The sequence below is a fragment of the Phoxinus phoxinus genome (assembly GCF_949152265.1).
Source record: "Phoxinus phoxinus genome assembly, chromosome: 19".
NCBI lineage: Eukaryota > Metazoa > Chordata > Actinopteri > Cypriniformes > Leuciscidae > Phoxinus > Phoxinus phoxinus.
In genome coordinates, this window is record NC_136894.1 from 24977722 (window position 1) to 24992980 (window position 15259).

Here is a 15259-nt window from a genome sequence, read left to right on the forward strand (position 1 = left end):
TATCTTCACTTGTACATGGAAGTGTCCTTGAAATTGAAAAACACTTAAGAGCAGAGACGGAGAAAAAAATGGAATAAAGAGAATGAAAGACAGACAGATGTGCACAAACATGTTTTGCTTCAAGGCATTTTCTCCTTAGATGGAAGGGACGAAACTGAGAAGAACAACTGCATATTCCCAGGACTGTCAGTGCAGGTGTTTTATGTTGTGTGTGTGTTCTCTAATGATGGGCACCTAGAAAGTTTTGATTTGTGTGTTGTAAGAGAAGAAGCGTTTGTAGGTGCAGGAGTTTCTGAGGCCGGATTCTCATCACTGCAGGAACCTTTTACCTGAGGAGACAGACGTGTGTTTGGTCTAGCCGAATGAGAATGAGTGTCTGGGATAAAATAACAGACAGGGACAAAGTGCAGAAGACAGATGGAGAGATGAAAAAAAGAGACAGATGTACCTTCAAGAAACAGACTCAGTTCTTAAGACTAAATTCTAATTAAAGTAAAAGCTTTTATAAGAAACAAGTTACATAATTGCCATTCTAATAATGGGTTACATTTTCTCTTTTATAAGAGCTTTTTAAACCCTGGAAATAAATATGCATGCAATAACTTGCAAAGGCAAAACAAATACATTGTCAAAATTGAGTTATGACTAAAATTGTTTCTTTTTATTGATTTGGTAATTTATGTGAAATCGTTAAAAATGCATTCAAAAAACGTCAGTCATTTTGATCTGTTCCAGTATTGGCGTAGTTAAGATGTGTTGCCTTTGCAAGAAAAAGACGATTGTATTGCATGTTCTAACAAGACAGTCAAATACTGTCAGTAAATATTTGGAAACGGCACACAGATTATGATATAATACAAAAGAATATAATATATATGCTGTATCTGTACGCTGTATCTGGCCTACAGTATCTGTCAAAAGTTTGAAAACATATTTGAAAAAAAATGTTTTTGAAAAAAGTATTTTTATGCAAACCAAGGCTGCATTTACTTAATCAAAAATACAGTAAAACAGTAATATTGAAATGATATTACAATTTGAAATAATTGTTTTTGCTGCTTAACATTTTTTGTGGAAAGAATACCATTCAAACACTTGTGGTAAGATATAGCCTACTTGAAAATCACTTGACAAAAACATTATTCATCAAGGATGCATTAACTTGATCAAAAGTGACAGTGAATACATTTATAATGTTACAAAATAACATTATACATAATATAAACCATACATTTATATAAAAAAAAATATAAAAAAATATTTTATAAAATAAAAAACCTTTAATAAATACAAATACCGGTAACAGCTGTTCTTTGAACTTTCTATTCATCAAAGAATCCTGAAAAAAAGATCACAATTTCCACAAAAAGTGTAAAGCAGCACAACCGTTTTAAAGATTGATAATAATAATAAGAAGAAATGTTACCTGAGGAGCAAATCTACATATTATAATAATTTCTGAAGGATCATGTGACTGAAGACTGGAGTAATGAAAATTCAGCTTTGCCATCACATAAATGAATTACATTTAAAAATATATTAAAATCGAAAATAATTATTTAATATTTCACAATATTACTGTTTTTACTGTATTTTTTTCAATTAAATAAATGCAGCATGTGAGCATAAGAGATTGTTTTCAAAAACATTTAAAAAATATATATATATTTCCAAACTTTTGTCAAGTATACTTGAGTGTAGAAAAAAAAAACTTGGTGTAGAAATAATTTTCACTCAAAAATTGCTTACAAATTTCACAATTCCAAAGAAATGGCAAGTAACACATTGAATGGAACGTGGCATTTTTAAGTACAAAGATTTTCTTGTAAAAACGTCATTAATCATTGTTTTATTTACAGTTTTTTACAGTATATAGTCCCAGTGTATTTCAGGCTTGTTTATAATTAAAAGTCCCGACATTATGCATTATGTTTTTTCCTTTTCTGTTATTATAGGTATTTAGGTTTCACAATCTGTATTAATCTCCATTTAATTCAATGTAAACTCTTATAGCTGCTGTCTGGGCTGTCCCGTACTTTTAGTATTCTAATAAATTAAATGATTTTGCTTGCAAATGTCTCCTTGCATCCCCTTTACACATTATTTGATACACTTCTATTGCACCGCAGACGATAAAAATAACAGCGAGAGTGTTAAAATAAGAATGTTTTATTAAGTTTCATTCTGGCAATTGTCATTCATGATTCGTTTACATGTTTGTAATCATTCTAAGGTAAACACGATTGGCACTGTTGTTGCCAACAATGATAAATGCTTTCGTTCTCACCCGTCTCATTCTCACCAGCCAAAACTCTCACACAAGCTTGAGTATTTAAAACCTACAAATGTGTATCTAAATGCATATGAAAATGCCAAAATGCGCACACTTTCACAACCCCCTGTAAAGTGCACACTCATAAGACACATACGCAGACACATTTACATAGACATTCACTCTTGACATTGTCTGCAGCGTTCTGAGGAATGATTTATTCCGTTACTGCACTGAAGCCACGCCCTCTCAAGAAGCCCCTCCCTAAATGCCCTCCCAGCCCCGCCCACCAATATAGACTACAACAATCTCACACTGTCCTATAATAATGACTCTCCTTATAAAGATAATGTACCTATTTCAATCGAGCGCGATGGATGAGATGCATTAGATATGTCTTTCTGTAACTAAGACTCAATTTGCTGGCACGTGAACAGAAATAAAGTCAATGAAACGAACATAAATAAACAAAATAATTTGGCATTAGCAAAGACGAGGAAGGATCCCTCAAGAAAGCAGACAAAACTCACAAAGTTCCCAAAAAAGGATCAAATGATCAATAAATAACTCAATAAATTAAGTAAATAAACTAACGTACTCAAAGAGCAGTTAAATATGTATCATACGGTAAAAACTAAATCTGCATCGCAATTCTTCGATATAAAACAGCGAATTGCAGTTTACGACTCGACCGCTCTTACAAAAATGGCCACTATGCTAATCAGTGGCACTGGCCAGTCCAGTGCCTTTCCGTGATGACACGCACATACTATAGGAAATAAACATTTATCTATCCATCTACCGTTAGTTCGGTCCATCTCGATTCTCTTTCCTTATGTGCGTTGCTGACGTCCAAACTATTCCGGTCACACAATGTACAAAAGTGATGGTCTCCTCCGACCGATCTCTGGTTTCCAAGTTCAGCAATGGAACTGGGAAACTAGAAGGAAAGCGTTCCCGTTACAGCTCACAGACAAGTCTCAGAAACAGTAGCCGTGCCTTTCTGTGATCGATTCATAAGCCTGACACCGGAACTTAGTGACGGGCAAATGAGTTTTATTGAACTACCAATGACTGACACATATTGCAGTCCGACAGGTATGGGTTGTGACAGAACGTTAAGACAGGATCAAAGGTCTCCAGCACTCCTCGAGTCTCTCAGCTAGAGATCCACTGACCACTATGACGCTTGTCATATCCATTTGAGCTCGTGTCAATCTTAAAATGTCCATCTCAAGATTTGCCCCAGTCTGGGTAGGTTCATTAGAGACGAGAACGGACGTAGCTGGAGGTAGAGAGACCTCACTGTCTAACCAGATTTGTTTTCCTCCGCGTGTACGTTTGAAGAGAGTGGACGTTCCATCGCAAAGGCAAATTCTGAAATTGATGCACGTCATTCCTTATTCCAAAATTGTGGAGACGAAGGCCACTATTTGGGTGCGGTAGGTCTACAATTAGCTCCAGTGTTTAGGGCTCGACTATTGGTTAATCTGTTCTGATTGGATAATCTCCCGCACAGGTTGAACGAAAGGCGAGCGCTCGGAGCTGCTGGCTCAGAAACGTCAGAGAGAGAGAGAGAGAGAGAGAGAGAGACGGTTGCTAAGACACGAGGAGAGCAGCGAGGAGAAGCGTCGCCACAGTGATTAACAGTCGGTCTCCAGACGGGCTGCTGCCGCTCACGCTCTTCTCCAGTTTGGGGATCTCAGGGTTAAACTCATCTGAGAGAGAGAGAGAGAAGAAAGAAGGAAGGAGGGAAAGAAAGTTAGTGAGCATGTAAAGACTTTACACTGATAAAAAGCCTACAAAACTATATACGCCGTCTCAGAGTGAAGCATTTAAAAATATACATATCATTTACCTGAAAGATTTTAATACTTTTATTCAGCAAGGACGCATTAAATTGATCAAAAGTGTCAGTAAAGACATTTATAATGTTACAAAAGATTCTATTTAAAATAAATGCTGTTCTTTTGAACTTTCAATTAAATCCTGAAAAAAATGCATCACAGTTTCCGCAAAAATATCGGTAAAGATTTACAAGGTTCATTAGTTAACATTAGTTAATGTATTAACTAACATGAACTAACCATGAGCAAGCTGTTCATTGTTAGTTCGTAGTACATTAACTAATGTTAACAAGATTTTAAATTATTAGTAAATGTTGAAATTAACATAAAAAAGATTAATAAATGCTGTATACGTGCAGTTCATTATAAGTTCATGTTAACTAATGTAAACTAACAAACTTTATTGTAAATTGTTACCAAAATATTAAGCATCGCAAAACTGTTTTCAACATTGATAATAATAAGAAATGTTTCTTGAGCACCAAGTCAGCATATGGCTTGTAATGTCTGCTAAGTTATTTAAAATTGTAATAATATTTTATGATTCACTGTTCTTGCTGTATTTTTGATATATTATTATATTAGGTGAGCATAAGAGACTTCTTTCAAAAACATTAAAAAAGGTATAATGAGATTTTATAGGTTATAATATGATTTATTTCTTATTTTCAATTTTATGTCACAAACCAGTTCCAGATCTATTCTCTAATCGAAATGTGAGTATTAGCAAAGCTGGATTTCCAACATTCCATATATAATTCGATACATTTTTTGTGATATCATTCAGATTAAGAACAAAATCTCTTATTTAACTGTCAATCTCTCACTGAATAATGGCTAACGTTAGCTCTTTATTTCCATCGTGTTAGCTGCTCTTATCAGCAGGGTATTCAAGAAGAGAGGGATAGGAAATGATTGGAAACAGAGAGAGGGAATGAGATCGGAGCATCACTGTAGGCTGGGATCAAACCTGCATCCATTACATGAGCACCATGGCTCACTGTCAGGAACGCAAGCACCAACCATTAAGCCACCGCAACCAGAAGCTAGACGTCAAAGTCAGACATTGACATAGACGGTAACTTATCACCTACTAAACATCATAGAATGATAAAGGGAGCAGGGGAAATAATGATTCCTCCTTGAGTAATGTAAAAACCTGCAGCAACTGTAATGGTTTCCCCACAGCCTTCTCTAAATATAAGGAAGATAAAACTCATCCATTCATTTTCCGTATTATTACTGGCCCTAAAGCTCAATATAACATTCTACAAGGGTTATTGATGATGAAAATAATCACTTAGAAAGAGAGAAAGGCAGAGAAAAGGAGAAATAAAGGAGGGAGAGATAGCGAGAGAGAAATCTTATCTATTAAAACGGGAGATATGATTGTAGAGAGAAGACTTGGAAGGATATCAGACAAAAAAAAACAAAGAATATGTGACATTTCTTATCAGCAGCCGCCACGTTGCGTGTTGATAAAGGACGCTCGGGCAGTTAGAGGTTAAACACACCGCTGTGATAGCAGACGTGAGTGAACATAGACACACAGCTCAATGGACATATCAGCGGAGACGTGTCAACACATCGCGGAAATGTCTGGAATTTATTATTGTTGACGCGCATAGGCGAAATTCCAACTGGACTAGGTTTTGCTGTGCTCTTCTTTGTGCGACAAAGTAGGATGTGCTCCTGGATCAGCATCTTTAGAACAACATTCCTGTCAAACAAATATAGTCTTATACCCTAGTGGTTCTCAACTGGTCCCAGATTCGATGTTGAACATCAACCGCTGATCCAGAATTGCAATGCTGTTTATATCCAAGCTGTGATTGCAAAACAGATTGTTCTTTGCTTAGGGGTAAAAAGAAGTTCGAAATACATTTTCAGCATACTGTTATCAAACACCCCGACGCCACCTACTCTGCTGAGAGCTGTGTTTAGATGAACATGTAAATATTTGCTGTGCAAAATAATGACAGAAAGCATCCGATCCCCTGCTTTAAAGCAAGCAGCAGCTTTACAGTATTAAACATGAAAATGTGCAAGTATAGCTTTCAATTCATAATTACAACGTCAATTTCCACTATAAAGCAGCTCTCCAGTGTGTTCATGTTTTTATTCGTGACGTCTGACCTCGACGGACTGAACAGAAGAAATGAACTGGAGAAGATTCTCAGTGTCAAAGAAGGCGGAGCCTCCGCGCACAACTACCTATTACATCATCACCACGGACCAATGGTAGTTCAAAGGATGATGTCACACCAGGTCAGGTCTTCACTGTGATAACCCTGATCCCTACTTTTTTTTTCATTGACAGTAAAAAAAACAGTAGCTAGAAATTTACGATAAAAAAATACGGTAGCAACATTTTAAGTTTTACAAATTGACTTTAAATTTACAGTAGGAAAATGTATATTTCATTAACTGAAATAATTTGAAAATACTAAAATTATTGCAATGAATGCAATAAACATTAATTTAACAGCATAAGATGTAACATAATACCATAATCCTAATGTACATAAGTGATAAGAAAAAACTAAGAAGAAGCAGCCGAATAAAGAGAAAAAAGCACACTTTAGCTTTTAGCCGTTTCACCTTCTTTGACTGAAACTAGTGTATAAATTCTTCCAGTGTGACCTGGCAAGCTCAAATAAGAAACATTAGGTCTCCTGGGTCTTTGGAAGTCTTCTCAGAATAGTGATTACGCAGTGCTTTTTTGACATCCGTAACCCTATCTTTTCATATCGGTTTCATCGAGTATAATCCCTGACTGGAACACACTATGTCTATATGATGTGTGCTATACAGACTTAAGCAGAATTTTTTTTTAATGCAGCATCAGCACAAACGATGGCATTATGGAGCTGTTGACAGGAAACAAAGTAAAACTTAGTCCTCAAGACTGCAACACAAGTTTTTTCTCCCTTAAAATAGGGTGGTTGACCTGTCAGCAATGTGTTTTTTATTAGACATGGTTTGAGAAAGCTAACAAGATGTTGACAGTTTTAGAAGTAGGAGGATCTAAGTACAGATGGGTCATTTGGTTCATATGGTGTGTGTGTCATAATCAGTTTCCATTTTAATGGCACACACACACACACACACACACACACACACACACACACACACACACACACACACACACACACACACACACACACACACACACACACACACACACACACACACACACACACACACACACACACACAGACACACACGCGCGCGCACACACACACGTCCTACTGCTAGAGTGCTTTTGGATGCCTACGGTGGTGTAAAGTGCCAGCTATTTGTTTAGTTATGTGCTTTAGCAAGGGCATGTGGGCGTTGAGCCAAGCTGTGCATCCTGCAGTGTGTTCCGATGATCCTTCCTGTGATCCTGATGTGAACTTGGGTTTCTGAGTATTCGCTGGACATACATTTCAGATGTGCAATCATAATGCGTCTCACTGCACATTCACAGCTCGATTTCTCCGAATAAAAACAGTAGTTAAGTAAGGGCGAGAGAGCAAAAATAGAGAGACTGAATAAATGCAGTAATTTGTTTATTATTGGCCATCCCCTGGTCAGTGGACATTATGGTCATCCAGGCTTTTAAGAGGAATTTCAGATGCTCATGAGGCAGATTAAATGTGTAAAACCATATTTGTGAGAACAGATGAACATATGTGTTACACACTTATATAAAGCCAATGTGTGTACAAGGCTTCACATTTGTGTGTGTTCACTCACCGATGTCATGCAGTTTGGGTCTGACAGTGTAGTCAGGGGGACTCTGGTTCGAGTCATCATCTGCATTAGAGACTGTAGCAAAGAAAAACATGATCTCAGTGCATGCAGTGACCCTAAGCACTATCTGATCACTTAAAGGGGTCATGAGATGCAGGTTCCTTGAGGTTCACCTATAATGCTAATAAAGTTTTTTGGACAAAAACCAAAACAAATGTATATTCACAGCGGAAAATAATTGAATGATCTGTTTTTAATGGGAAGCTCCTTTAAGGCTAGTCAGTAAACGACCACTTTTATTGTTCCGCGATTCAGAACACCTTAAATGCGAATGTTCTTCATTTTTCCATTTGTCCTGTTGTCGACAGACTCAAGTCCATGGAATATGTCAGAAACTGAACGCACATATTTTATACTGTATTCCGTGTAGACAGCATCAGTGATTATAATGGATCTCTATTTGCTTTTGACGCGACGCTCATATCCAGTGTAGACAAATGTCAGCCATTAAACGACCGGATGCTAGAGGGCGGGGCCTATGCTGAGATGACCACGCCCACCGGTGGGGAAACAATCCAACCGTCTCCATTGACAACCGACTCCATTGCATTGCGAGAGGCTGCCTCCTGTTCATTTCTTGCTTCTAACAAAAGACAGAAAAATGCCTAAAAGCTGCTGTGTGACAAGGTGTACAGCAAACAAGCTAAGAAACCCATTAATACGTTTTTATAAGTTGTCGACCCCAAAAAACGATCGTTTAAGGACTTAAAAGTGGATAAAGGCTGGAACAAATGGGTAAATTGTGGGATCCTGACACTCAGTATGCACTAAAAATACAGTTACGTGTGCAGTAAGTTAAACATTTGGTCACTGCTGAGTCAAATATCCAAATGTCAGTTTTATATATTATATTTCTGTAAGATAAGCTATCCTGTGTTGCCGATTACGTTCTCCTCCAGCGGGCGTACGTTAGTTCTCAGAGTAATGAGACACGTTACGCTCTGTCTCAACTGCCTGATCCACTTTTATGTCCTTAAACACTCGTTTTTTGGGGTCGACATCTAATAAAAACATATTTCTGGGTTTTTTAGCTTGTTTGCTGTACACCTTGTCACACAGCAGCTTTTAGGCATTTTTCTGTCTTTAGTTAGAAGCAAGAAATGACAAGGAGGCAGCCTCTCGCAATGCAAAGTCAATGGAGACGGTTGGATTGTTTTCCCCCAGTGTGGGCGTGGCCTAAATACGCTCTGTCTCTATTCGTTGATGTCTTGCTCTGGAGCCAGTCATATGCTAATGGCTTTGCTCATGTGACGTCAAAGATCCCACAACATCAAAACTAGCCATTTCTGGAACCTGATTATATAAATGTTTTGTTTATTATGAGGACGACGTTTTAAGCTATGAAACTTGCAAGATGTTTTAAAGGTACAAATACCTCTTACATGTCAAAACATCAAGACAAATTAGATTTCTCATATCATGACCACTTTAAGGCATACTGTATTTTTCCACTTTCATTCTTGGCAATTTGTCAATATAGTCTTTTTATAAAAAAAATTTAAAATGCTGCTAGGCCATAGCATACCTTGTTCAGCAAAATGCATAATTTTTTACCTTAATATAGAGTTTAAATTTTTAAAATGTAATTCCTATTGTCACTTCCTATACACATCACTTGCTCATAATTTTTTTAGATCAATTTTAGGTGCATTATATGCAAACACAAAGCCATTTCAACAAATACACACACATGTAATATAACTGAAAAATATTAGATCAATGCAGCGCGGAGTTAAACTTGTGATCAAGAGCTGCATGAGTTATGCTAGCAAAGAAAGACAGAGCAAAAGAGTGACAGGAGAAACTGAAAGAGAGAGCAGGGGATGAGAGGACGTCTCCACACATGCTCTGATCAAAGAGGCCACAGAACGTGTTCGGGCATTAAGTTTGCTCACACACAAACACACATTAAAACCAGCATCATGACCTCCCCTTGCGGTTTACGTGCTTTTTTTGTTTCTATGTGTGTGTGAAGATGCTCACCTGTAGAACAGCAGACAAACACTCGCAGTCTTAAACAGTTGTGTCCGTGGTGATGGATTGGTGTAGCTGCAACAACACATGACAGCACAAACATTAACCTACTGCCCCCTACTGGACAATGACATGCACTGACAGCACTTCTAGGCTCAGAATACTACTGTAGCTTTTTAAATGAACACTATGCAGTATACACAGTATTCTGTATACTTTCAATTATAAGTGAAACAGTAAATAGTAAAATAGCAAGTATTATTATGCAATAGTAAACATTTCAAATAGTAGAATTCTATGTTGCAGTCACATGACCTCTTCATGTAGTATGTGATTGGTGTCAGTCATCATTTTAAAAATAAATGCAGTTTTTGCCTTTTTATTTATTTATTTGGTAAAAACTTCACCTACTATCTATACAAAATACAGATGTACTGCGTATCCAAAGCGTCACGTCACTGCTAAATGAATAAATGTAAATATTTAAATGTACTAAGAAAGTAGAACACAACAGATTTAAACATTTATCGCTGCATTTTTACCTAATTAAAAGCTAAAACATTTTGTAACTACTCCATTCCTCACATATCTATACTGGTTTTAACCTGTTACCCAAACCCTCCTCCAAAGTCCACTTATAATGTTAGTCCATTTCTTGCACCAAAAACTGCTTTAATTTAGTTTCTCATGCCCATTCTCTGCCCTTACTCTGAACACTAAGTTCAACAGGTTGTTTTTGCCACTGTACCTTTAAGTCTTCCATATGTAAATGATCACAGAATACTTCACATGAAGAACTGGAATGAGCAACCTGGTGAGAGCGCTTTAGAGTGTGTCTACTATTAAACTCTTTTATTTCAACAGAATAATTCACAGCCAAAGCCAAAGCTCCTTCTGCTGAGATAAAACAAACACTAAATAAATAACACTGATCAAAACAGATACGGTGCGCGTTTATTAAATTACCCATTTCCACAAGCTGCAGATACCATCTTTGATTGATGAATTGGCCCTAAACTAACTCCCCTGGGCTGAGACAAAGAGGACGTTTCTTGTTTTCAGGATGATAAACATATGGGCCGCATTATCATAGAAATGTTTGAGTGCGATATCATTTTTCAATACCAATGGTTGTCATACAATCGCTAATAACCTGCCTACAGACCTCGCTAATGAAGACGACTATTAGCATTAGGTGAGACATGCATCAGAAAATCACCATTAGCAATGCTCTATTAACACTCGGTTTTAATAGAAAGGCTTTGCATTAGAAAGTTTTCGATCCAAAAAACGGGTGCGCTCTAATTGGTAGTGACTGACCCAAATGCCAGAAAGACTGATGATCGGCGGCCTCCCGTAACGTCCGTTTCCCGATAACAAGCTCCTTTGCATGGCCAAGCTGTCACCGTTTCACCAACACGGCAGTTTTGAGAGCAAATGGACTTGCTGGGAGAGATGCATTTCGAGCTTGTCCTTAGGAGCTTTCTTTTATTCTCAGTTGTGATTTGGGAAAAAAAAATGAATGAAACATTGTTGTGTTTGAAATAACTTGCCGCCTATCTTCAAACTACTGCTTCGTAACGACAAAGCCCTTTAAAGACGATCACTGGGGCCGCAAATTGTTTTCTTAATGAGTTTCTCTTGTGTTAACTGCATCTGTATGACTTATCTGTAACCCTGCACATAATGGTGCTCACGCAGAAACTTCTCACTTCTTTTATTCCCAACTCAAAAAACTCCACGACAGGAAGGGCTCTGATTGGCTCAGCGGTACAATCGCCACATCATGAAAGGGAGGATCCTGCCAAGGCAATGTCCCCTTGAACAAAGCACTAAACCTCCATCTGCTCCCCAGTATGCCTTTCCCTGTGTAATAACCTTTTCTGTCAGTGGAGTTTAGATGAAGTATGCCTGCTGCAAACTGGAACTTGCTAGCAAAAGAACACTTGAATGGATTATTATGTTAAATACAAGTTCTATGGACAGTGTCTGTGGCATGCTGTCAATAACCACGTGAAATAATTTCGACTTGCACCTGAGTTTGTTGACAGAAAATCCACGTTTGCAATGTTTGCCCACAGATACTTCCATTGTAAGCTTGTTTTCACAAACATTTTCTGTGGCAACGTGCCATTAGCTTTCCATCTACATATTCCTATGCAAATATTGGGATACTGCATAAAAATGACAAATACTGATATCCAGAATGTGCACATAAAACGTATACACTTGCTTGAGACGTAAAAACGTACCGTAGACTTTTTTAGTACTACGACAATGCGAAACTACGACGCATTTACAGAATAAAACTGGACTTAAATTCAAATCATGTGATAAATAATTAAATAATTCACTCAGATTGGCAAGCATCACATTTCAGAATTGTCTGGCACACTGTTATTCAATACATAAAGCAGGGGTATTCGATTAAAGTTATAAGAGGTCCGATCTATATACAGTATTTCCTTCGCATCAGAGGTTCGGACGATACTTTTTTGGAACAGTTATACTTTTCCATCGGGGCAGCCGTAGTACTTTGTAAAAGAAAAAACCCCTAAACACTCAAATGAATCATCAAAGATGAGAATATTGGGTCCAGAGAGCCAAAGCAGTGACGTCTAAGAATTTTTAACAATGTTTACCAAAAAAAGTAAATATTTCTCCCAACTGGATATGAATATAAAAAGGTACAGTAAGATCAGATATTTTTTACACCTAGAAGGCACATAGAAGGCCTTAGGACTGAGAAAACATTGTTTATTATAAAATGCTCTTATATGCTGATTAATAATGTTAAATGTATGAAAAAAGGCGCTATGCATTAACTTGTCACAAACCTGGTTTAGTTAAACGGTCGAGGTCATCTGTGTGACAGATAAAAATAATTGTATTTTCTGCATTCTCATTTTCTGCAGTGTTTTAGCAAAACTATCTTTTTTGCTGCTCATTGTGTTTTTGCAACTGTTGTCAAAATAACCGCGTCATCTGCATCTCTTAATGTGGCGCTTTACGACTCTAGTGAGGAGAACTCACAGAGAGGAAAGGGCTTGAATGAAGCGCGTTTGGCTCTAGATACAAATATTAGAGGATGTAGCGCCGAATGATCATTAGCGTAAATGAACCTGAGCACTTGTGCTGTGAACCGCTCCACTGTTTTGACACGCTGCTCATTTTAAACTGTGGAAACGGTAAAATGCCACAATTATGTCCAACGGTCCAGATGGAACCAAGCCGGGGTCCAGAACCAGATCGCCGTCCGCCATCTGAATAACACTGACATAAAGCATCTGCAGCAGATTGCTAGCAAAAATGTAATGCTTCAAAGCGTTTTTTTTTTATTGTTTGTAATAAAAGTGAGCCCTCATTGGCTCCAACGTCCATTTAGACTTCTATTTTGGGCCAATTTCCCCAAAAGTAACAATTTTGATCTCTTGAAGACATGGAATTGAAATGCTGCAAATTGTTTTCTTGCATATAGTTGATTACATTTGTACTGATATTATCCATTGAGTTTAATTTGAGCTTTAATTTGTTTCTAAAGGTTCACTCAGGCATTTTTTGAAATGATCAAGATAAAGCAATTAGTATTTGGTTGGTCTTGTGATCTGGTTATGTGAACATACCAGCCCCAATGTTCAATGTAAAATATAACAGCTTTTATTAGGCAATTGGTATGACTCATGCCAGTATACGGTGATTGAATGATATGATTTAAAATATATATTAAAAAAATTACTATTCTTTTTTTATAAATAAAACCTATACATAGTGCACATTTAGATGAAACCTAGCAGCTAAACAAACTGTAACAAACAAAAATGTCATTAAGAAAACCTTGTGATGGTGATTTTTATGAATTTGATCAAATACTCACATATATAGTAGTACTCATGACCAACGTTGAATTCATATCCTAGTGAGAAGGCGCTGTAACGCTGGAATTTCTCTGAGAACTTAATTGGCGCGTGGGGGGCGTGCGGCCGGTTGCACTCCCAGCGTTTGAAGCCCATCTGTGGGTCGCAGGTGCGGTAGCCTCGGTAACTGACCATGTAGAGAACGTACTGCTCGGCCACCCCGCGCTCCAGCGCCCCCCGCTGGCTCTGGTTGTAGTGTGGACAGTAGATGTCCAGGTAGTCGTTCACGGTGACCTGTACGGTGTAGCCCTCACTCCGCAAGCTAAAAGAAAGAGAGAGGAAGAATAAAAAAAGAGAAAGACAAAAACATTATTATAAGATTACAGTGTCTTTGCTATTCGGATGGCATGAGTCATATATACTTTGTATTTTAGATATAAAAAAGGAAGAGAAAGGGAAGATTTATCTCATTGACCTTTCTAAAACGTCTAAGTCTTGAATGAAAAAGCAGTTATATTTCAATGCTTTGCCACAGCACATTAAACCGGATCATTTTTCATGCGTAATGTGCGCAAGGCCCTGATCAAACAACAGGGGGCAGTGTTTCATTTCACAGTCGCCCTTCTCATTTGACTCTCTTTGTCCCGCACAAGCTCACACAGGAAAAAAAAAAAAACATGCTAATACACACACTTGCGCGCTTCTAGGTCAGGTCCCGCAGGAGATTATTATTCAATTACAAAACGAGGATCAGAAATGTCACCCACTCCTTCTCCGTTCCTCTTCCGCTATTCCGCTAACCCCTTTCTCCTCGGTTTCCGTGTCTTTCTTTACAAATCCTTTTTCTTTTTTTACACAGTTTCGGTACTACAACATGCAGTGCAGTTTTTCCTGCTTTCTAAAATGCGCATTATTCACGTGTCCTCTTTGTAGTTCCGCTCCTCCTCCTTTACTCACCGTTTCTGCAGTTTTCTTTCTTTTTTCCCACTGCTTTTCCCCCCTCTTTTTTAATCAGTGTCTTTCTTAGCCTTTTATCAATACACAACAGATGGCAATCACATCCTTGATTAGGGCTTTCTCTCTCTTTCTCTCTCTCCTGCTCACACACACACACACACACACACGCAGACTGAATGAAAGATTTTTGTCATGCCGTGTGTTTTGGGGAGGGATGCATCAAAGCTGCTATATTTAGGGAGAGGGTGCAGGCAAGGAGAGGAAGAGATAAAGATAAAGGGAGAAGATAAAAGAGTAAGGAAAGATGAAATGAGTGCAAAAAAACAAAGGATGAGAATTGGGACGGCGATGTACCTGACACTCCTGAAGATGATGATGTTGTGGTGTGTGTGTATGTGTGTGTGTGTGTGTGTGTGTGTGTGTGTGTGTGTGTGTGGGGTGGGGGGGGGGGGGGGGGTCAACCTACACTGGGACCAACTGTCCCCTAAAGGAGAGTAAAATCTAAGCACCAGCCAATAGCTCCCATGAGTAATATGGTTTAATAAACATACTAAAAT

General features: G+C 37.9%; 1 protein-coding gene across 1 annotated transcript in view; it reads right to left on the bottom strand.

Moving 5' to 3' along the window:
- Window positions 1-2155: 2155 nt before the first annotated feature.
- efna3a (ephrin-A3a) overlaps window positions 2156-15259 on the bottom strand; it is a 93739-nt gene continuing 80635 nt past the window's right edge. The window contains exons 2-5 of the mRNA XM_079590103.1: window positions 13766-14067; window positions 9901-9966; window positions 7861-7932; window positions 2156-3990 (exon numbers count right to left, since the gene is read on the bottom strand). Coding sequence (XP_079446229.1) covers window positions 3872-3990; window positions 7861-7932; window positions 9901-9966; window positions 13766-14067 — 559 coding nt within the window. The 3' untranslated portion in view covers window positions 2156-3871. The remainder of the gene's footprint in view (window positions 3991-7860; window positions 7933-9900; window positions 9967-13765; window positions 14068-15259) is intronic.